At 32.7% G+C, this 24154-nt stretch overlaps 2 protein-coding genes and 1 non-coding gene across 4 annotated transcripts; 1 reads left to right on the top strand and 2 right to left on the bottom strand.

Moving 5' to 3' along the window:
* The first annotated feature begins 4011 nt into the window (after positions 1-4011).
* Positions 4012-10306, top strand: LOC122579731. 2 transcript variants are annotated; one of them, XM_043751958.1, is made up of 9 exons: positions 4012-4134; positions 6064-6192; positions 6492-6653; positions 6755-6860; positions 7147-7329; positions 7585-7744; positions 8510-8814; positions 8914-9003; positions 10049-10306. In XM_043751958.1, exons 2-9 carry the CDS (start codon positions 6178-6180, stop codon positions 10111-10113), a joined length of 1086 nt encoding a protein of 361 aa, XP_043607893.1. In that variant the 5' UTR covers positions 4012-4134; positions 6064-6177; the 3' UTR covers positions 10114-10306. The 2 variants fall into 2 exon arrangements, with proteins under 2 accessions (XP_043607893.1, XP_043607892.1); XM_043751957.1 differs by having other exon boundaries at positions 4013-4134; positions 10046-10306.
* Positions 10307-17572: 7266 nt separating this feature from the next.
* On the bottom strand, positions 17573-17645 carry TRNAF-GAA. The gene has a single exon. It is a non-coding gene; the product is annotated as a tRNA-Phe (tRNA).
* A 1566-nt stretch (positions 17646-19211) lies between these two features.
* On the bottom strand, positions 19212-23736 carry LOC122578689 (heterogeneous nuclear ribonucleoprotein 1-like). The gene is made up of 5 exons (XM_043750708.1): positions 23629-23736; positions 23429-23524; positions 22252-22565; positions 20570-21758; positions 19212-19661 (listed from the first exon to the last, which is right to left on the bottom strand). Exons 3-5 carry the CDS (start codon positions 22501-22503, stop codon positions 19648-19650), a joined length of 1455 nt encoding a protein of 484 aa, XP_043606643.1. The 5' UTR covers positions 22504-22565; positions 23429-23524; positions 23629-23736; the 3' UTR covers positions 19212-19647.
* Between the last annotated feature and the right edge of the window lie 418 nt (positions 23737-24154).

The following is a 24154-nucleotide window of genomic DNA, read 5'->3' on the forward strand; positions in this document are numbered from 1 at the left end:
TTACGATTTTTAAACAAAATGTAGTTTTAACATCTTTATTCAAAAGCCCGCATAATATGCGGGTTGATTAACTAGTTAAGAGGTATAGTCGTATACTCGTATAGACCTCTGACAATATCCTATCAATTAGTTGAGAAATTCACTATCATTTCATGATTGTTATCATAAATTGTCTCTATGTTTCGAGTTTAAAGACTAGTTAATGTTAACATAAAATTAATTATATATGTATCCAATAAACTAATCTATAATATAACTAAAAGAGGGGATTGAGGGTACACTTGACACTCATAATCTCCCTCCTTGAGTCTAATACTCTCTTCTCATTAATCCTCTGTTTTTTTTAACATATTTAATCTATTATATATGACCGACCCCTTTTATTATTTTTAATTAAAAAAACTTTATTATTTTTATCTATATCTATAAATACATATAAACCCAAAAAACCCCAAATAGTTATCGCACAAAAAATTAAATAGTTATCGCACAAAAAATTCTATCGCACAAAAAGAAATTTACGTTCTCTTTTTTTTTTGTTCAAGAGAAAAAAACATTTGACTATTGTTCTTCTATCAAGGTAAGTTGGACTACCATGGTTTTTCTAATTCATATTATAATTTCATAATCATTATTATAAACTTGAGTACTGGTAGGGTTTTTTGTAAGTTTATATGAAAGTTCGACTTTATAGGTTGGACTACCATGGTTTCTTTAATTCATATTAAAATTTCATATTAATCAATATTATGAACTTGAGTCTTTGTATGCTTTTTTCTTCAACTTATAAGTTACATCCGACTTTTGTTCATATAATTTATATAAAGATTTCTTCATATTAATAATTATTATTGTTACTATTACTGATTTTAACTTAGTTTGTTGTCCATTATAGGTTCGTTATGGATTCTCCTTCAACAACAAAAAATAAAACCACATTAGTTCATCTTAAAGAGCTTAAACCAACACATGTTAACCATCATCTACGCCTCCGTGTTGTGCATGTATGGACTGTTCCGGAGTGGAACAACCCGAAGAAAATCAAAACGTTCGAGATGGTATTTGTTGATGAATTGATATGTATTTTTTCAAATTATATTGTTTACACTTTTATAGAATATATGAAACTGCCAATTTGTATTTAACTAAAGTTGGAAAAAAAGGGTAAACTAGAATCAACATATATATGAATTTAATTTTCGTATGTTTCGTTTTTAGTTTTCGTTTTAATTGAGTTTTATATGACTTGGCTAATCTAAATAGTTGAAAAAAAAGGGGTAAACTAGAATCAACATATATATGAAGTTAATTTTCGTATGTTTCGTTTTTAGTTTTCGTTTTAATTGAGTTTTATATGACTTGGCTAATCTATTTGTGATGAAGATGGACGCCCAACCAATCGTACAATTAACGTCGTTTACAAAGAAGTTCTTCAAAAGCTGTGACAATTTAATCTTCAAATATGTCGTTTACTTTGAATAGTTCACACTTTGAATCGTTTTGTGTTAGATTTTTACGTATTCTATTTTTTTACATTATCTATTTAATAAAGTTGAATTCTAATTTTTTAAAGCTTTAATTAATATATTTTGAGACTACCCGTCTAATGGACGGGTTTAAACACTAGTAATTGTATATGCTTATATGTATAATGATACGTGTCCGTTGTTATATGAAAGCAACCGTAACTATCAATATTTAACTTTATTGAAAAGGGTTTAGGGCAAAATATATTGGAACGTTGTTTGACGTGGAAATATTTGTTTTTACTGCTACGGGTGTTCAAAATACGGTTTGTTGTTATTTCAAATTGGACAATGTTTCGCTTAATCCAATAGTCGATATGAATTAGTGGAGACACGGTAACCAAATATATTGAAAATAACTAGCCTAGCTATTGTCCGCACTATACGAGCAGCTATATATCATTTATTAGTTGTATCGCATGAATTTTTATAGTGATTATCTCCCGTGGTTTGAAAAGTAGAAAAATACTAGACTTGGTTAATGGTTACATTCACATTTTTGAAAACATATTTCAATTTGAAATAAACTATAAAAGAATATTTAATAAGATACTAGTTTTTGTAAGGATGACTCAATGCACAATTAGTTAATACAATTATGTTTGTATTTTTTGTACATCATATTTGTGATTTTTGTAATTAATATGAAATAGTATACATACATTGATATAAACTAAATAAATTAATCGTTGAAATGAAAAAGTTTGACTAAATATATAAGGTAAGTATTAATTACTGATTGAATTGTAAAAATATATCGATTATCTAACATATTAAAAAAATTAAATATTTTAATAATGTAATACCAAATTTTATAAAAGATTCAAATAGTAAAAGTAAGTAAAGATCATACAATCCCGTCATTCACTTGTTATGTGTCTTAATAACGATTTCGATGATGCATAAAAAGGTTGAGATGTATAGCATTATTCCTATCTAAAAAAATACGAGAACTATTTCGAGGTTTCACTAAAAAGTAAAAAACAACTTTGGATTTATCTATATGAGATGAGTACCCATGCAATGCGGCGACGGTGATGGCAACGGGTGGTGCTAGTGACGGTGTTGGTAACAATATGGTTATTAATCAAAAAGTAATAAATGATAGTCTAGTTATTTTATAGTTAAGGGATATATATTTTGTAAATAATTTTATTAAGAATATTATATAAATATCTTATAAATATAAGTGTAAAATATTTTAGAGATACATTAGGTAGATATTGTATGTGAGTTAGGAATGTGTTGAAAATTAAGGGTAATTTAGGTATTTTAAAGGTAGAGAGTTGAAAAGGGGATAATAATTTGTTTATTAATATAGATATAGATATAGATTATCTTATAAAGCATTTTACCCTTTTTTTATAATCTCAAAAGATAATTTGAACTACCTAAATTATCCTTTTTTTATTTTACTAATTTAAACATCTCTACCTAATATACTTATAATACCCTTAAATTTAAACCACACATTTTTCTCTCTATCATTAAATTTCAACCACTCATTTTTTTTTACTCTCATCTATAAATCATTTTATTCATCTAATTCATTCAAAATCTTTTATCTCAAAAACCATATATTGATAAATTATAAAAATTTAGTGGGTGTTCTTAAAATTCCATGCGCTTTCATTAGAGCTATCATTCGATATACTTTCGACGAATTTTTAAATCTGATGGCAGAGCCCGTACGGCTAAGACATTTAACTATCACATTGACTTATCATCTCCTATGACATATCACTCTACCATCTCACCGCTGCAACGTCACGGATACTTTCTCTCGTTATGTTATAAAAAAAATCTCTTTTTGAATTTCAAGATAGTACAAAAGTAATAGGTATTGTCTTTTGTCTTATTTTATCACTTTTTTATATGTTGAACGAGAACATGCATATATAATATTATAATGTAATATTCTTAAATTAATAAGTTATCAGGTTTAATTTAATTTAACTTATCCGTGAATTTTATATATAAACAAAGTCTAAAAAATATATTTAAGAGACCATATATATAATTATAATAATATTTTTTTAAATGTGTTTTTATGTCTATTTTTGTCATTTTATATATATATATATTTAAAAGCTACAACTAGTTTTCCAAACATCTAAATATATATAAAAAGCTTCAGCTACCAGCTACAGCTTACAGCTACCAGCTAACAGCTATAACTACCAGCTACCAGCTAGTTTTGCCAAACACATCCATAATCTACTAATTCATTATTATTTACATTGAAATATATTTTTAAACAAAATATCCAATTTAAATTTTACACTAATATAATTATGTGTATCTCCATCATAAAAAGATTGTATGATTTACTTTATTAAACCTAGAATTTTTTAGGGTGCATATCGTAAATCCGTACATCGTTATTAGTTGTATTTAGGAAAATATTATTTAAATTTTATAACCACAATTTGTATTTTATTTGTAGAATACAACAAATTTGTAAAATATCATTTCTTCTGTGAAATAAAATATCGGACAGCGCCTCCAACGAATAGGCGTACAGATACAGTTGCAGAGATACTACTACTAGCTTCCAACCGCCAAACACACTCTTCCCGGCGATTATCTTCACGGCCGGAAAACTCAGGTCTGCCCAATTTTCATCTTATTATTTCGCATCCTATGCTTTCATTTTCGCATTTGTTCTTCATTATATCATTTTAAGCTGCTTCTTTTCTCTTTCTTCTTAAAGATTTACTGCAATTTTTTATATATATATTTTTATCAATCTATCTATCTATACATACACTATATCTTATCATATCCATATAGTTGTACATCTATATCTCAGTCATAACCTATTGGTCTTTACAGATCTAATATGTGTATATATATCTCAGCTATATCCATATTGTTGTACATCTACATCTCAGTTATAACTATACATACATACATATGTCTATTGATTTTAGTGGTATTTTGTGGAAAATTTAGAAAAATAAGGCCATTTCTTTGTTACAGATATACATATTTGACATATTATATGTAAAGTTAGTTACTCAGGATATATAGACGAACCTTTGTACTCACGCCTTGCGGTGGATAACGGTGGTTTTTGGCGGTTTCTGGTCGTATGAGTGGAAGATAGACAGGGACGGCTGCAGACCCCGCTGCCCCCACTTCATTTTTAGTACAATGTAACTTTTCAAAATTTAAATGGTATATTTGTAAATTTTTTTTCTAAAAGTAAGAAAAAATAAGTAAAAAATAAATACAAATGTTACCTATGTTGTCATAAGCTTATTCTTTGGATGTCATTTGTCATTGAAACATTAATTTTGGGATAGATTTTTTCGTTGAGAGATTAAAAAAACTTGAGTTGTTCTTGAATTAAATAGAAAGAATGAAGTATAGTTTAAGGAAAACTTTCGTTGTTTGGATATGTAATTGTGTAGTACATTAATAGTGGAACTGTTTGTGGAAAATTTATTCTTAATTATTATTATATATATATCACAAACAATGTAGGTAAATATATATATTTATATATATACAAGCTAGTTATATTCTAAGAAGTATATTTTTTGGGTTTCTTGCATTATATGATTGAATACGTTTTCATTTAATAAGACGTTGTTCGACATGTGTGGTCATTATATGTTAAAAAAAACTAGTATTTTTGAATTTGAGTGTTAGACCCGGTGTGGATTAGTAGATAACAAATTCTTTTGAGGGTCCATTTTCTATTTTCGTGTTAGGGCCCTTTTTTTTTTAATTCTCGGATATAACTCTTATAAGTATGACAAACAATTTTTAAAACTGCCCCCTTGCAAAAAGTTTCCTGGCTCCGACTATGAAGATAGGGGTTGCCGGAGTTAAGAGAGGGTATTTGATGACATGAATATAGAAAAGGTCGATACGGAGAGTGTTTGATAACATTTATATAGAGAATGAGGTGACACGATTTGGTGGAAGGTAGTGTTGGGTCTTAAAATGGGGTGAGTAAATGCTTTGTGTAATACTAGCCTTGTACTCACACAAAGCGGCGGGTTATGATGGTTATGGGAAGCATTTGATGGTTTATGACTGTTTTTAGTTGTCGGTGGCCGTGTCCAGAGATGGTCGGTTGTGGTGGTGTAAGAGAGAGTGCGTCTAATGTAAATCCAAAAAAGGATGAGGTGGCACAACTTAAATGGTAGTGTTGAATCTTAAATCGAAGGATAGGTGAATGCTTATACAGATAAATCACAAATTTTAGTTTCCATTCCGTCTTTAGATTAGACTAGGTCTACTACTCATAATATATTATTTGATTTGTGTTGGCCTTCATATGCAAAGATGACACGGTTTTCAAAGTATTCGAGGAAAAAAAGTGCTGTAGATTATAGTATATTGACAAATGCTTCATGTATATAGATTAATGTTGATGCAGCCATGTCATTTTTGCAATTCAAATGTGCTGGCATGCGTGATATTTGGATTATAAGTTTTCCCTTGCTGGAAATGACTCAAATGAGTGGATAGATGGAGTATATTTGTTAAGTAATATTGAACTGTTTTGTAAATTGCTTTTCAGGTTTAATTTGACGAAATTGCAGAGTTAAACAAGCGGTTACTTTTAACAAAGAGTTGCTATTTGCAAACAAACAGATTTCATTGAGGAGATGTATTTGGATAGCATCTAGCTGGGATGAAGAACGATCAGGTTTTACCCTTTGAACTTCAAAGCTGTTTTTATGCTATGTAGAACTTTAATGTCTCTTTTTTCAGATTTTTGTATGTTATATGCTTCTCGTAATTGTGGAAATTATATAAATGTGGTTATGATTTTGGATAGTCATCTTAATTAAGAGTATCGAATAACACACACTTTGGTTTTGGGATGAACTGAAGAGGAAAGTGAGATCACTAGGGAGTATAAATTAGCTTGGTTTCATATTTTTCGTATTCATTAAGAAGATACATCATTATAAATGTAATGACTGAAATTAAGAAACTATGCAGGAGTCCTTGGATACACCAGAAACACGAAATTTAGCCCAAGCTTCTCACGAGTCTCAAAGTGACCAACATAATAATGCAACAGAGGCTCCTGTTCCTGACTCTGGATCAGTGTCTATTTCGAGCAATGACAACAGAAAAGTTTCGCGGGAGGATATCGAACTTGTATGAAAATTATATTTTAACGTCTTAGCATATTATTCTTTTGTGTTCAGCTACGTGAAAGTCAAGATTTCTCTAAGTTCGTATCTGCTTGAATGTTGTAGGTCCAAAACTTGATCGAGCGCTGTTTACAGTTATATATGAATAGAGATGAGGTCGTGAAAACTCTATTAAATCGTGCAAGGATAGATCCTGGTTTTACCACCCTAGGTAACTCTTATTAGCATACTCCAGTCTTTGTGGTATTTATATTTTGTTCTTTTCATCTTGGCTTAATAATAGATAGAAAGTGTGTGGGTGCTTATATTAAAAATATAATATCATTTGGATGTTGAATTGCTGATGGTTCAGATCTTAGAAGAATGTTTCTAGTTATGTTTAGTACATTGTAAATTTGTAATGATATGTGTGTACAATGCCTTTGATCGATTATAAAGTAATTCTAGATATAATTGAGGCATCATTTTTACTGTTTCAAATTTCTTTTGGTGGATAGTTTGGCAGAAGCTGGAAGAAGAGAATGCAGATTTTTTCAGAGCCTACTACATAAGGTTAAAACTGAAGAAGCAGATTATCCTTTTCAATCATTTACTCGAGCATCAATATCACCTGACAAAGTATCCTGTGCCTCCAAAGCTACCTGTGGCTCCGATACACAATGGAATCCATCCCATGCCAGGTAATCTCATACTGTTACACCTTTTGTTTTTGTGGGCATGTGGAAGAATATGAATTCTTCTCCTTGCTCAGATAAAGAAGTATTATTCATAAAATGTAGGAAATTTCAAACTCTATGTATCCTCAATTGCATTCAATTTCACTGACTGACGTTTGTCACTATATTGTTTTGATACTCATACTTTGATGCCTTTAATACTGTATGGCATCATTAAAATATTGTCACTATTATTCAATTTAAGTTTTTGCAGTGCAGTTAACAATCTACCAATGGGATACCCTGTTCTACAGCAACCACCAATGGCAACTACAGGGCAGCCTCATATGGATCCTATGGGTATGTCTAGCTGCCATGTGGTCAATGGAGTACCGGCTCCCAGTAACTTCCAACCCATGCGAATGAACTCCGGAAATGAGTGAGTTTTAATTTTAGTTTTTAACTCCATTGTCTCATTAGCTCACTATTGAAGCTCAATATGACCAATCTTTAGAATTATTTAGAAGCTGATTTTATTTTTACAAATAATTTTTTCATCTACGCTATATATGTTAAGATCATCTTCCATTTATTGCTGTCTTGCTTTCTTGGTATTATTTGCATTTCTATTTACTTGCATGATTTCATCCATAAATTGCACACAAAGATGTGTCTCTCCAAGTTTTATAAGGCTAAGGATCATAATGCATAAGGGTTACTGCTTTTGATATGCAAAATGCGTTGAATACTAGAATAGCTGCTAATTTTATTCCCAATAAATTTAAATTTGCATTCACTTGTGAGGTTTCTGTCTATCTTTTTCACATTTTTCTCGTACTCATGCATAAGGGTTACTGCTTTTGATATGCAAAATGCGTTGAATACTAGAATAGCTGCTAATTTTATTCCCAATAAATTTAAATTTGCATTCACTTGTGAGGTTTCTGTCTATCTTTTTCACATTTTTCTCGTACTCTTGGAGTCTTTTCCTGATTTTTGTTAGGTAGTGGATACAAGAGGACATGGGTTCGTCCATCATGTAGAATTTCATTGGAAAACAAAACTATGTTAAAATTCTTATTGATCACACATAATGTGGAATACTCTCTCTGAACTTGCATTTACTTTACAACTATTCTGGTACGAATATTTTACAGTATTTTTTTGGTACCTGTGCTGATGACTGTTTCATTTGTCATTAAAGTATGGTAATGGACAACAACACAGCTGGTGTGAATCCTGTTCCAGCTAATGGCGCTATTTCACCAATGTCAGATATGCCTATGAGTCCTACATCAGTGGCTTCCAGCGGTCATTTCCCCTTTACTGCATCTGAACTGTCAGGAATGGGAGTAGACACCTCAGCACTTGACACAGCTTTTACATCTGATGTTGCAAGTTCAGTAGGATTGCATCTAGCACCTGACAATGGAAATTCTAGATCGTTTGGCCAACTACCTTGGAACTTCAGCCTTTCGGATCTAACAGCTGACTTGTCAAACCTGGGAGGTAAATTGGATACCAAATAGCCTGAATCCTTAAGCAATTGCTATTTGCAACACAATTACCATTTTTACTTAATATTGCTCCCCAAAATGCTGTATACAGATTTAGGAGCTCTTGGAAACTATCCTGGTTCTCCTTTTCTGCATTCTGATTCAGATATATTACTCGATTCTCCTGAGCAAGAGGACATCGGTAACAACACTGCTCCATTTTACTCTCCCGTTAAATGTACTTCTTGACCAGCCACATAGAAGTCTGTTGATTATCATTTAATATTCATAATGCCTTTCGGTAAGAGAAAATTGAAAATCTTGTGAACCACAATCACTGCAACCACTAGGTTCGTTCATGCTTTACTATTGGCCTGTTTGACTCTAGCCAAATTTTGTTATGACCGATAAGTAAATCGGTAGAAGTTGCCTCCTCGAACGCCAAAATGTTCTTGCGACGTCACATAACGTATATGCTGCAGCATGTATGATTAGAATGGCTTATTTCACATATGCTATCCTTTCCAAAGAACTTCAATGCTTTCTTTTTTTGAATTTTTGCTCATTTGTAAAATGCAGCTTTTAAACATGCAAAGTTTTTATTTGTCCATTAGTAATTTTTATATGGCCACATGGATGAAATTGTTGTGGACCTTGTGGTCTGTAACTCTTCTCAATTTTATCTTCACAATAGGTGAGTATGAGCCAAGCTGAAGTGAAGGCCCTAAATGGTTCCGTATCTTATACTAAAACCTGGAAATTGCTGTATGGGTGGGTAGGATATTAGGCCAAAAGGGCATTGTTACTCATTGAAATGAGTCTGGGCGGGTTTATTTGCACACAGTTTTTTTGTTCTTCATAACTAATACATGTGTTAAATATGATTCCAAAAACTTTTTCCACAATTGTATTTACTACAGCTAGGTTGTATGTATTACAGAAACGCTTTGCAACTATCCATCAGTTCCATTTGATATGGTTTTCTAATTAACTAAGCAAGATCACCAGTTACGGATATATCATAAGCAAAATTAACCTGTTTATGATTAGGCTGCTCGAAATTGAACTTCTACCCTAACCCTTTGAGTGAATCTTAAAGGACTAAACTAACCAATGCGTTCACACCTTCAGATGAATTTTTTAACAATATTCACATATTATGAAATGATTTTGCTTCAACTGCAGTTCCATCCGACAATATACATTTTTTGCTTGCTTTAACGATATTGTAATTTTACTTTCAGTAGACGAGTTCTTTGTGGATTCCGTTCCTGCACCGCCATGCTCACAGTCGGATGAAGATAAGCCCTAGTTTAACGTTGCAATGTTTCTATCTTTTGAAACTGTTTAGGAAATGGTGACACAAGGGTCTGGTATATTTGGATCTTTGCATGGGCCATGTTATGTCAATTTCATTTGTTGTAACTTTAGCATATACCACGGATGCTTGATCGTTGTAACTTACGAATATCAAATAACGTCATGGTCAAATCTTTTGCACCATACATGTATTTCAGTATTTGTACAGCCCTCGTGGCATTATTATTTCAGCAAGCACAAGTAGGGATTGAAGTTATCTGTCATAAGGCTTCAGTCCTCATTTGCCACATAGTTTATAAATCCATCTTACAGAAAGCGATGCCCTGTAGTCCTGTACAGATAGCAATACAACCGGTACAACTGTACAAGTTTCTATAGATAAAAATGTGTGGTCTGACTCCATCATAAAGGAATATAGTTATTGATATGATATAATGATAGTCTATATTTCATGCTGTGAATGCTGATAGATTGTAGCTTGAGAAAACCAGCAAGGAAACTGAATCTAGTCTGAATCATCTTATCTGGCAGGCTTTTATTTTGCTTAGGTTAAAAAGCATAATAAAGTTGAAATTATTTTAATAATTTTTCATGAATTATGAGATCATCAATGATTTTACGTCCATTTATCTACATTTTATATCTATCACAGCCGTTTAGATTTTAAGGAATATAAATTTAGCTCCCAACATTTCTGTAAAACCAGTTATCTATATAAGCATGATTTTAATTTTGGTTGTTTAACAAAAAATAAGTAAAACCCAATGTTTTTTTTTTTTTTCTTTTATAAATTTTTTTATTACGGGTTTTGGGTTTCAATTCATGAAATTGTGTTTTTATTTACTACTTTTAAAATTATCATGCAAATTTATCTATTTGAAAAATGATTCAATGCTGTTTGTAACTTCGTATGGACACGATTTTAGTCATTTTAGGTGTATGTTTAGGGTATAAAAGAGTTAAGAGCCAAGTAACAAGACTTTTATGCTTATTCGTTTCTTTATTAGCGAGGTTGTGCTCGAATTACTTTTCAAAGTTGTGTTCAAACTCGAACTTGCATATTTTATTAATGTTCGAGTCCGAGCTTGATGTTTGTGTGTATACTCGAACTCGGATTACTCGTTTGCGTACTCAATAAACTTGTCTAGTAACACAAAGTCGAGCACAAATAAACTCTTTTTTTTTTTATATAATAAAATACCTTTTATCCCTTATATAGTTCAAAGCCATAAAACTCATTCTAACTAAGCTTGTTGGATTTGGATCCATTTGACTCGTTACAATTGACTACCTCATTTGTCTTGAATAGAGAAACAAGGTTTCTATTGTGCCGAGCCAATTATTAACCCTTTATATATGAATTGTGAAACTACGACTCAAACGGATACTTTTTTTTCAGCTCGAATTGAGCTAAAATACTATCATGGCCTGTCAAACTCGATCTAAAACGATCTCGACTCGTTAAACAACCCAATGCTACCATTTATACATGTTACTGGAATACCGGGTGACACATTGATTTATTAATCTAGTTTGCAACTGTGTTGCAGTCTAACTTGTGAGAAAATAATTATGAGTATTTCTGAAGCTTATTTTGTTAATTAGTTTTGACTTACAAAGGGAACCAGGACGACGCATAACCACTTCCTCGTTGCCGCCTGTGCTGTCCATGAGTTGTACACTCTTGCGCTCGACAAAGATGACCTTTTCTGGACCAACGACGGCCTTCTTAATTAACCAACAAAATTATCAACAAACTTTCCCCTGGCCCAAATCATCCAAATGGACCCTATATGATGTAAATTCTTCCTCATGGATTCACGCATCCAGGGCTTTTGCTATTGTTAAGATGGAACACAACACCTGCCTGGCCAACAAGTTCACCCTTGATGTAATATGATATCTTTCTTTCTTTCTTTGTTAATTTAATTGTTAAGTTTGTTACCTCCATATCATTTTAAATGTTTCAGTTTGACTATTCAAGTCTTTTTGTTTTTCTTTCGACTTTGACCATAAATATCAGTAATAGTTGCTGAAACTTATATCAATAAAAATTACATTAAAATTCCAATTATATTTTATATCAAATATTATATACTGTAATATTAACAATAATATTTATAATCAAAGAGAAGACTTAAATAGTCAAATTAGAATATTTAAAATGAGACACAGTTTTTTAACTCCTTTATTTCCTTTTTCTAGGAAGATTGGGAACAACTATTCCCATCTATAGTGACAAAATCTACAGGTCTTCGATTCTTGTCCCGGGGATTATCGTCTCGTAATCCAGATGGCTCCGTGCAGCTTAATTTGTTTATGGTTTTCTACACGCATACATGTATATATATATATATATCTTTCCTTGCTTATTTATCATGCTAGTTGTATTTGTCCGTCAGATTCAGATGTAGTTGCAGGCAACTACACCTCTTGATCCTAAAATGGACTTTGTTGTCCTCAGAACTTGTAAAAAAATTGATCCGTTGACTTGGGTAGCAGCTGACGTTGAAGTTGATAGTTTGCTATACATTGGTTATCCTTGGAATATTTTGTACGGATACTACAAAAATCAAACCTTTTGGTGTAAATACGAACTTTGGTTTGAAACTTTGCAAAACTACGAAAACCGGTGTCTAAGACACCGGTCTTAACATTTTTGGGCAAAGCCGGTATCTCAAACACCGGTTCTATCATACGTGGCAACCAAATCCGGTGTCTTAGACACCGGTCTACAACCTTTCATGTGTTTCTTTATGAACATTATAGAGTTTTGATAGAATATGAGATTTACAGAATCGCAGGACCAAAAATGGTGGCTGTGGTGGTTATGGTTGATGAAGAAGATGGAAGGATGAGGGAGAGACGAGAGAGAGAGAAGCGATGAGATGTATACAACAAAAAAGTCAGGATATTTTTAAAAGAGAAATATATTTTAATAATATTATTACTACTTAAAAGTCTCCTTTGTACATCTCTAGGATTCCTTCATTTTCTTTATTTTGTCATGCCCATTTATATTTTTATATATATCATAATAATAGGGTAGAGTTAACTTGAGAAATACAAATATGGAGAGAACCGTGAGAACCACTAGTTTCCCTCCCCCTTTTTTTTGTGTTGTTTTTTATTTTTTTAATTTTAATTTTTCATTTTTTAAAACTTTTTTTTTGTTTTTTATTTACTTTTAAAAAAAATCCATTCTAAAAAAAAATTTTTAATTTTTTTTTTTTGTAAAAAATCATGTGGGTTACGTGTTAAGAAAACGTATGGATACGGTACGGGCGTTGCCCTACATCTGTTCTAAAAGGGGTTGTCACCGGACGCATATGGGAATGGTATGTATTTGATGGGCGGCGATCCAAGAGACGGTGACGGTTGTTAGGGTACGGGTGTAGCCCTTAATGCTAAGGGCAAAACCCTTAGAGATGATTTTCCAATGGTTCTCACGGTTCTCACCATATATGTGGTTCTCACTTGAATCCTTCTCTATCATCATATATTTATATTTCCTTTGAATTTTCAGAGTTTTTTCTTTTATATAAAGTTGTTCTTTTATTATATATTTTGTGTATATATACATTTATGATATCATCTAAAATTTTAATTTATATTATATATATACACGAGGAATAGTGTTTGCGCAATGCGACGGGAAAATTTACAATGTGTGATATGTCATGTTAACGACAATTTATAAAGTGGTATATATTTTTTGAAATTGATATTTATAAGTTAATAAAATAAAATTGATTTTTTTTGAGACAACGGATAATAATGACAATGAGAAAATAATAAAACAAATATTTATCTAAAAGTATAAATGACAATAGAATTCTAAAAGAAATGCAATGCAATGAATATAGATGATATGAAGTTTTTGTTGTTATTGAATAGATAAATCCCTAAACTATCACCCTTAGAAATATACGGAGTATTAAAAACTCATCAATATTGTACTCTTATATAGTAAATTTTTTTTAAAAATAAACCACATAAATATAAATTTATTATATATAAAATATAAATAAATTTATGATAATATATATAAAAATATAAATGGGCATGACAAAATAAAGAAAATGAAGAAATTAAGTTACCTATATAAGAGTACTAAAAACTCATCAATGCTGATGAGTATTAAAAACTCATCAATATTGTCTAAGACACCAACTTTGATATAAAACTCATCAATATTGATGAATATCAAACAAAATAAATATATTGATGAGTATTAAAAACTCATCAATATTGTCTAAGACACCAACTTTGACAAGGAAACCCCAAACAAGTTGAAGACCGGTGTCTAAGATACCGGCTTTGGGTTGCCACGTATGCTAGGACCGGTGTTTGAGTTACTGGCTTTGCCCAAAAATGTTTCGTAGTTTTGCAAAGTTTCAAACAAAAGTTCCTATTTACATCAAAAGGTTTGATTTTTTAAGTATCCGTACAAAAAATTCGTTATCCTTGCGGGTGTTTAATTTGATACAAGGAATGGTCGACGGATCGTCCCAGGTGTTAACTTTATGATCATCTTCTTTAATATACTTTCTGTAAACAACAGCACTAAACACACACACACATATTATGTATATATGACTCGTTAAGTTGCCTGATTTGAACAGGCCGGTCACATGGGTGGAGCATTTTGAAATGGAAGAAATTAAGTTACCTAGACCCCAAGCTCTACAACGATCTGTGCGGTAGAGGCTTTGCATTTGGAGCCAAACGATGGGTTGCGTGCCTTCAACGATCGTGTGAAAGAAGATCGTAATTATCATCGGCCCGAGGCTGATTACTTGTTCAGTCCACGCATAGTAGGACAAGGTACAATCTTTTCTATTCTGTTTGATCTATTCATCAGCATTTTACGCAGTTGTGAATGACCAACTACTGACCTGCATATCAAGATTGAGTATCTGCTTGCTTCATGGACAGATCTATCGGATTATGAGAAGACATGTGTGATGAGTTTCTCAAAAGGGATGGTTCGTAACTTCTGTTTGAATATCGCCCCTTACGGTTGGCAAAATCTGCAGCCCTCGATCAGGTGTTTCTGGCCCCCGTCGATCACAAAGGTCGATTACTCCCCCCTATCATGATGATCCAAATGAACTTGTCTTGTTAGCAACCACCACGTTTAGTCTTCCGCATTCTCCAGAGCCCGTCTTAAAAGTCCTTGGGGATGAACGTAGACTCACGGAGGTGGCATCTTACACAACTGGCGGATGATGCTAGCTAGGAACAGCTCAGGTATGTTGACGTACCCACAAGGTTTTATTGGGCCGGGTCGATTTTTGGTGTTTACATTTGACATATATATTTGTTACAACAGGCTAATTAATGATCAGTCTTTGGGAAAGAATGAGCTACTATTAATCCAAGAGACGAGTGTTAGCCGGTCAGGCTCACTAGTGGTGTGGTCCTTGCTTAAAAGTGACGAGCCGTCGTTTGATCTTGCCAAACTCGGCCAAAGTCCAAAGAAGTATCCTCTAATTGGGTTATCAGGGATTGCCATCAGTTCCAACAGTCAAGAGACCAACACTGCCAGTATTAGCAGCAGCAATACAGGTGGTGGTTCATATGTCACACTGGGTATACAGTATGAGGCTCGTCGCGTAAAGGGAGCATGGCCAATGGTGAAAAAGGCCGTTATAAAATGCATGCGAGATACTATCCTCAAAATTGAAGAGGCCTTGAAGAACCCGAAAGACGAAGAAGGTATGTATCGGTGTCGATCAATATATGAGATTGTTTAATTACTACTCGTATATAATATTGCTCCTTAAATCACTATCTTTCACTAACGCACACAAGTGTCCCATTGCTATAATCACTACATAATATCGTTCCTTTAATCACTATATATATAATATTGTTTTTTTTGCCAACCCATTAATTCATTTCAATCTGTATGGGGATTTATTTTAACGATATATACACATCAAAAACAAAATGTTAAGTGATATTAGACATTCCATTGGAATGGAAATTTGAATAAACCTCCAGATCAGCAATATTTAATTATACGTTAAGCATTGCATTGTTCTTTAGTATTGAGATAGCATGATCCCTTCATATTTGTTGTTGTTTCTCAAGATGGAAATTTGCAGAAACTTAAAGGTGCGTTTGGTTGCAGAAAACACCCCCTGTTTTCCATAATGGAAAACATAAAACGCGTTTGCATCATAGTTTCCTAAGAATATTTTTTAAGAAAATAGAAAAACAATGCTTTCCATTTTTGTATGGAAAACTTGAAAACATATTTTTCTTGTTTTCCATTTTCATTTTCCATTCCCCGCCTCTTATCTTATATCTCTAACATGTTTTCTAGTTTTCTAATTGAGACGCGTTTTTAAAATTTTTATTTTCTAGAAAATTAGAAATGAAATATATGAAAACATTTTCTATAACCAAACGGACCCTAAGCCTTTATGTCAGTCATTGTTGATCATGAATTAAAAACTTATGGATTTTGTGATTTAGGATGAAAATTAGTGGAATGTTTGATAAGTTGTTTTGTTGATTCATTTTCTTTACCTTGTGGCCTAATTATTTCATACAACATTTAACTGGACGCCGTGGTTCACCCAACAAGAGGAAGCGCGAGACGAGTGACTGCTTATATTCAAGGTTGTAAAACTCTCTTGGTTCAACCAACATAGACTGACTGCTTATACTGATGCGAGCACTATTATGGTTTCAATAAATTATGGGTAGCTACTCTTAGTAATTTCAATTTGTTGTTTGCTCATGAGCCCATTTTATTTACAATAACTTTTGGGTCTACCATGAACTTTTCAGTCTTGTTTCGCCAACTTTTGCATACAGTTTATGACTAAGCCACATTTTGGCCATCTTTTCGTTTGACTAAGCTTGTTGGATCCTTTTGACTTATTTCGGTATTAGCTTATTTGTCTTAAATAGATAAATGAGTATTCTATTGACTCGAGCCAAAATATTAATATTTGAATTCCAATTCTGAAACCAATCAATCGGATTTTTTTTTTGAGCTTGACTTGAGCTCAAATACTACCGTTAACACTACAAGAAATTTGGACTTTTGACGATGAAACTTTTGGCTGACCAAAATTTCGTCGCCGAAAGTCCACTAAACGAAAAAAACAAGTCTTCTTTCAAGGTGTGATGAGTGGCGAGAAAATATTTATGAGTATTTCTGAAGCTTAGATTAGTTTATTAACTCAGACTTAAATACCGAACTAAGGTCAGTGGACAACCCATATAACCATCCTAATAATTTTCATTTTCATATATATCAAACAGTTTTTTTTCTCTGTGTGTGTTTTTTTTTTTGTTAATGTAAATAGAAATGGGCCTAGCATGTTCTTTTTGGTCACAGTTTGATTGATCTGGACTGAGGGACGTTACTTACATGAAATAAGTTGAACCAAAGTTTAAAAACATAATAACAAAGAAAAAAAAAAGAGAAATGCGGTGAACGTGGATCGAACACGTGACCTTCAGATCTTCAGTCTGACGCTCTCCCAACTGAGCTATCCCCGCTTTGGCTTATTTTAGTATACAAAACCTTAATGTAGTATACAAAGCTGTTGAATACAACAACAGAAAAAAAAAATTAATAAGAAAATCAAAAGTTTAATTTCTAACAACGTTATTTCCATTCTCTAGTGAGTGACATTTATATATTTCAGTAAAACGTTTATGGTAGTCAATCGAAAAAACTTTTTGGTACTGATACAAAAAATGTGATAAGTGTTACATAAAATGTTTACAAAGCAAGAATTTCGTCTTTATAATTGGCTAAAAGTGGAAAAGAAAATTGTATATGAGTGATAGTTGGGAACGACATGGCGTATATCTCATGTTTGTGCTTGGTGTTCTCTTATATGTTAGACTTTGTTTTTCATGTATTTAATTTAGTGTTTTTATCTATATATATAATCTATTTGTTTAATCTAAATCTATGTTGATTATTTTAGAAAAAGAAAATTTATAATCATGATTCATTACTTATAAGTGCAATGTCATTTCTCTATGTACACGTTTAGATATTATATATAAAATACTAAAAACAAAAGTACAGATTTGTGTACGTATTCTGATTTTTAAGCACATTGTCTGTTTGATAAGACATTCTGATAGAAAGATCGGCCAACTCACTACTTAAGATGAGTTATATTACCGTGCAATGCAATGACAATGGTGGTAGCGGCGCGCGGTGGCAACAGGTGGTGGTGTTGACGGGTGGTAGGGGCGGGAATGGTGGTAAATGTAAAAGTAATTAATGTTGAAGGAGGTAGTGTAGTTATTTTAGGAATTAAGAGGTTTATGTTGTAAATTATTTCATTAAGAGTAATGAATAAGAAAAAGGGGTATTTTTGGTAGTTTGAAGTTGTAATTTGAGATTTGGGGAGGATATCTATTTTATATAGGAATATAGATATAGATATAGATAGAGTTGGCGGAGAAAACTCGAAAAGCTTATAAATTTACTAAATTACTAAGAAATACTATATTCCAACTTTAGGGGAGACATGTGATCGTCTATTTTCATTGCCGTATGATCTTGTTTTCATGTGCCAACATCAATTTGACTTTATAGATCCTTTGGCCCAAATACATTTATATAAGGTTGATATTAACAATTTAAAACTAAAAAGATTGAAAAAAAGCTTATGTTAGTATCTACATAAAACCAAATAAATCTTATGTGTCTTACCTATTATTCACGGGATTTGCTAATGAAGTAGTCTATTTTCTTACATTTCCTTGCTTGTTTCTACATGCTTCTACATAAACGATTTATTTTGACCCTAAACAGTCAGAAAATCATAACCAATAAAAGCTTTTGTGAAACCTCAAAGCCGATTATTGCTGCTTCTAAACGAAGATTACTAATACTATACTAGCCTTCTGCTACAAGACAATATGCAAAGGCCGTTAAAGAAATGCACCTGAACATTTGAAAGAAGCCTGGTCAAAGTTACATGTCCAAAGAAGCTCATGAGTCATCACCTCGTGAAACAACACAAATAAACACATGAAATAATCAAGAAACTAGTGTTATATTCAAAGTATATTGAAAACAAAATAAATCTACTATGCAAGTTTCAACGGAAAAAATACTTATCAAGGCTCGGTAAAACAATAAACCACAAGTAGTACATTGCTAGAAAATGTTACTACCAACAATGGCAACAATTACAACTTCTGATTACGAAATAAAAATTATTGATCAATTCTACTGCCCTTGTTAAAGGGATGGCACAATATATCACGCGTTCTTGATTATACAAATTTGAATAAAACCTAAAAGTAAATTAGAAATAAAAAATCATAAGAACTTGAACAAAATCCCAGTTTTATACTGCCTTTCTTGATATGTATAGTGTAATGTATCTTATCAAGAATCTTTGGATGAAATTGCCTTTAAAGATGCTGATGTTGTATGCTAACTTGGGATATGTACGAAAATCACAGTCCAGTCTCAACTGAAGTATCCTCCTCCTAAAGTTGCGTTATCGTATGCAAAACATGAAAACTTCTATGCAGCAATTTCTGTAAAGAAAATGAGATAGCGATAAGTTAAAAACTCATTCATCCACATTAAGGTTACATTATACTAGTGAAATCACCCTTATAAATTCAAGGAAAAATACAATAGAGTTCTTCGATCAAGGAAAAATACAATAGAGATCTTCGAGAGCTAATCAGAGAAGATCAAGAAAGGTCGAAACTTCAGGTCTATTCGGCAAGGTATATATATAATAAATTTCTTTTCAAAGGATGCACTAATACGACAAACTTAGAATTATAATTATCTTTACAAGGTAAAATACAGCCAAAAAGTTTCAGATAATGCACGTGCAGTAAGCCATACATTTCTGCTTTTAGCTATTATATACTTATAGATTATTTATTAAATTTCTTAATCTAATTTGAATACCAACCTTCGGAGTTAACTCATGACATCAAATGTCTTGAGTGAACTCCTGAATCGACAAAGGCCAAAGAGGGTTATTACGTAATCATCTTGTATGGGGTAATGCCTAATGCCTTTTACAGTTTTTACATAGAATATCCCTTTTATTCATTTAAGCATCTTCAAGCTTTCCTATATTATGCCCTTGTATGAAAATTTTCTGTGCAGAACCAAAACAAATAAACGATGGTAACATCTTATATAAGTTTCTTCTCTACATTAGGTTTGCTAAAATCCAAGGTAACTCCAATAAGCAGCAAGCATGATCGGTTATTTTCCACTATATGTATACATTCACTCATTTTAGCATGTCATGGCACTTTTTTACATTTACAGACGAACTATGGTAGATCGGCAATGAACCTAAGTACAATGTTCAAATGTCAATAACTCTAATAGGGATCTTATCAAAGTTTGTTAAGGAATCAAGATGAAATTATAGAAACAAAACGAAAAAAGGATTGGGTGAAAATAAATGACTTACCTCTACTTGTTTGTCTATTTGCAATACTATAGTTCCCAACATAACCTTCAGGATTTCTGCTCACAGCATCTTCTGCGTTACCAAGCCCATGCTCAAATGAACCCGAACCATCAAGCTCATTAGATGAAGACTGCCAAGTTGGATCTCCATACATTGAACCCTCACGATACAAATTACCATAATAACCCTGACCACTGTTTGGTCCATTAAATGATAATGTTGTAGCTACTCCCATTTCATGGTTTCTTCCAACAGTACCACCTACTAGCCTGTAAGTATTCTCTTCACCCCTAAGTCCTCCTATATTTCCACCATTGTTGCCAGAAGAGCCTCCTCCACCCTGAGAAGCAAAGGGTAAAGAACTCCAACCTGCTGCATTGTTCCCAAATACTCCAAAACCGCCACTTCCTGAGCTCAGGTACGAACCCGGGCCACGTGGGCTGGTGAGCCCACTATTTCCCCACACACTCCGGGTTGATGAGCCTATAGGTGGCACACCTCTACCAGTACCTTGATTGTTATAGCCAATAGGAGTACTATATCTGTTTGGATTTCCACCCAAATATGGGCTCAAAACTCGCCCATAGCCGATATTGTTAGAGGACCCACCGAATGCACTGGGGCTTAAAGCTGGCTCCCCATTCATACTCATGTTATAACCAGTTGAACTAAACTGGGGGAACCCGGTTCGAGCACCAACAACTGGACTGAAGCGGCTATCCATTCTAACTCCATAACCTCCAATTGGGCTCATATTGTAACCTTGGGGGAAGCTACTTGTAAGAAATGTGTTTGGTCTATTTAGCCCGTAAGTATATCCAACCAAAGGACTGCGGTTCGGGCTTGGAGATAACTCTTTAGGGACGGCACGTTTGACCTCAACCATTTTACCATTTAGTTCATGGAAGGTTTTAAATAATACCTGATCCACTGCTTCCTCAGATTCAAATGTAATGAAACCAAAACCTCTTGGCCTTTGCGTGTTGTGGTCATACATCACCACGACGTCTGTGATGGTACCGAATTGATCAAAGTAATTCTTGAAATCACTTTCGCTAATAGTTGATGGTAATCCACCAACAAATATTTTCTTTGTAGGCCCCATAGGAGCTGGCGATCCTTGAATGCTACTAAAGTTGCGGTTCAGTCCTTGGTTATCGTCTCTCGGAACAGCCTTCTTTGCTTCAACCTGAAAATTAGAGACTCCAATTATCATCACAAATAGAATTGCTCATTTGCCAATGCACGAGTGAGCTTTATTCAATCATTACAGACTTTTCAAATTTGCATTTGAAGATTTACAGGGCAGTTGGATGTGCAATTATTAAGTGAATAAGTGATGTTGATCAAAATCAGAAATCCCGTTGTAACAAAACTTGGTGATGGACATTGCACCCATATGTGTTAAGATGCTTGAAGTTGTAGTGGTCACTCTAAATAGCATTCAGCGGTTGAAAATTTTTGGATTATTTAAGAAAGTAATAATAATAAAAGTATGCAACTACTTTTACTATACTATTTGATAATCAGTTTTGCTGCAGTTGGAACCAAACTGAGTATTTGACCCCTAAAAGCCAGATAATTTTATTAAAAATGCAACATCCAAACGCCCTCTTAAAGTGACTTACTAATTAGTACATTGTATTGTATAGATGTTGCAACGTAAAAACTAAGAAACTTACGGTTCGACCATCAATCATGTGCTTCTCTAGCACAACTCTCGCAGCAACAACAGGATCAACAAACACTACAAACCCAAAACCCCGTGCACGACCAGTCAAACGATCTCTCATAATAACCGCCTCCACCACATCACCGTAACTACTAAAGTACTCTTTCAAACGATCCTCATCGGTATCCCATGAAATCCCACCTATAAACAATTTACCATTATCCGGTTCCATCTTCTCTACAATACCATGTTGAATTGCCATAAGTTTTTAAGATGTCTTCGACCTCAAATACTAACTTGAATGCTATTTCTATCACAATTCAACTACATAAGAAAAAACACAAAATAGCTCTTTTAAAAAAAATTATAATCTTAATAACAAATGTAGCAACTTCATCCAATCATAATGCAATTTTAAAGAGCAACATTCACCAAACTTTAGGATACTAACTTAGAAGCTAGTACCACTTACGTTATACGAGAATTAAAAAACACAACAAAAGAGTTTTTTTGTAAACATAGCTCTAACAAAAAATGTAACAACTTTCGCCATCTATATGCAATAACAAGAACATCATTAATCAACCTCAAAAAAACCAACTTTGATGACATAGCTGCCACAATTCAACTACAATACAATGACAAAACATTTGCAATTATAATTGTAATAGCAAAAGTAACAACTTTATCCAATTATAATGCAAATACAATAACACCATTAATCAACCTTAAAATACTAACCTTGATGCTACTGCCACTCCAATTATACTACAATTCAACAATACAACAAAAGCGTATTTCATTAAGCTACAACTTTATGCAAAAACAAAAACACCATTGATCAACCTTAGATGCTAATGCTACAGCAACAACAGCCCCAACAAAAACGATACCCAATCCCACTATGGGCAGGAAGAGGTGGGATGTAGACAGTCATACCAGGTAGAGGAAATGTTAACAAAACGACCTTCGTCAAGGGTGAGTGATAGCATAAATACTAATGTTAATGCTACATAATTTCAACTACAATTCAAAAACATAAAAGGGTATTCAGTAACTATAATTCTAATGACAAAAGCAACAAACTTTATCCAATTATAATGCAAAACAACTACACCATTCATCAAAAACTCTGAACTAACAGATCCATAAGCAATTAAAAAAAAAATAAAAAATCCAAGATTTACCTTATCCTGATGAAATTATATTACATCCAATACAGATTACTAACATAGAAACATAGGATCCTTGAAATATCAAAATTTGAAGTTGAATTCAGATTCCTAAAAAAATTCAACAATTGAAAACAGATCACAGATCAATCAGATTGATTAAGAAATAAACATAAATTATTGAGGATATAAAACAATAAAGATTGAATTTTTACCATTGATGGAACCTGGGATTTGAGAAATGATGAAGACTAACATCTAGAAATGAGTATACATACATACATATATATACATTTGATAGATATAGATATATACATATAATAAAATGAAAACAGAGGATGTGGGTTGTCCACTCTCTCTTTCTTTTGGAAAAGCTAAAGGGGCATATTGTATTGTTATTTTATTCGATGGGGGTACTTTAGTTGATTATAGAAAGCTAAGGGGTGTAATGATAGATTGTTCTATAAATTAGGGGTGATTTATGGTATTTGGTAAGTTGAGGAATGTTATTTTATCCATGTTTGCACAAGAATGTCAACACAGCTCAACTGTGACACTTTTATAACTGTTCTTAAAGATTCTTCTTTCATAGTTCCATCCCACCCAGATTGTAGCTTCAAAGTTTGAACATTTTCATTATATAAGCTTTTATGCAAATAACAAAAAAAAAAATTATATATATATATACAAAAGTGTAAACTACTCATATATATTAGTAATCTCCAAGAACTATATATATAC

The sequence above is a fragment of the Erigeron canadensis genome, chromosome 8 (assembly GCF_010389155.1).
Source record: "Erigeron canadensis isolate Cc75 chromosome 8, C_canadensis_v1, whole genome shotgun sequence".
Classification (NCBI taxonomy): domain Eukaryota; kingdom Viridiplantae; phylum Streptophyta; class Magnoliopsida; order Asterales; family Asteraceae; genus Erigeron; species Erigeron canadensis.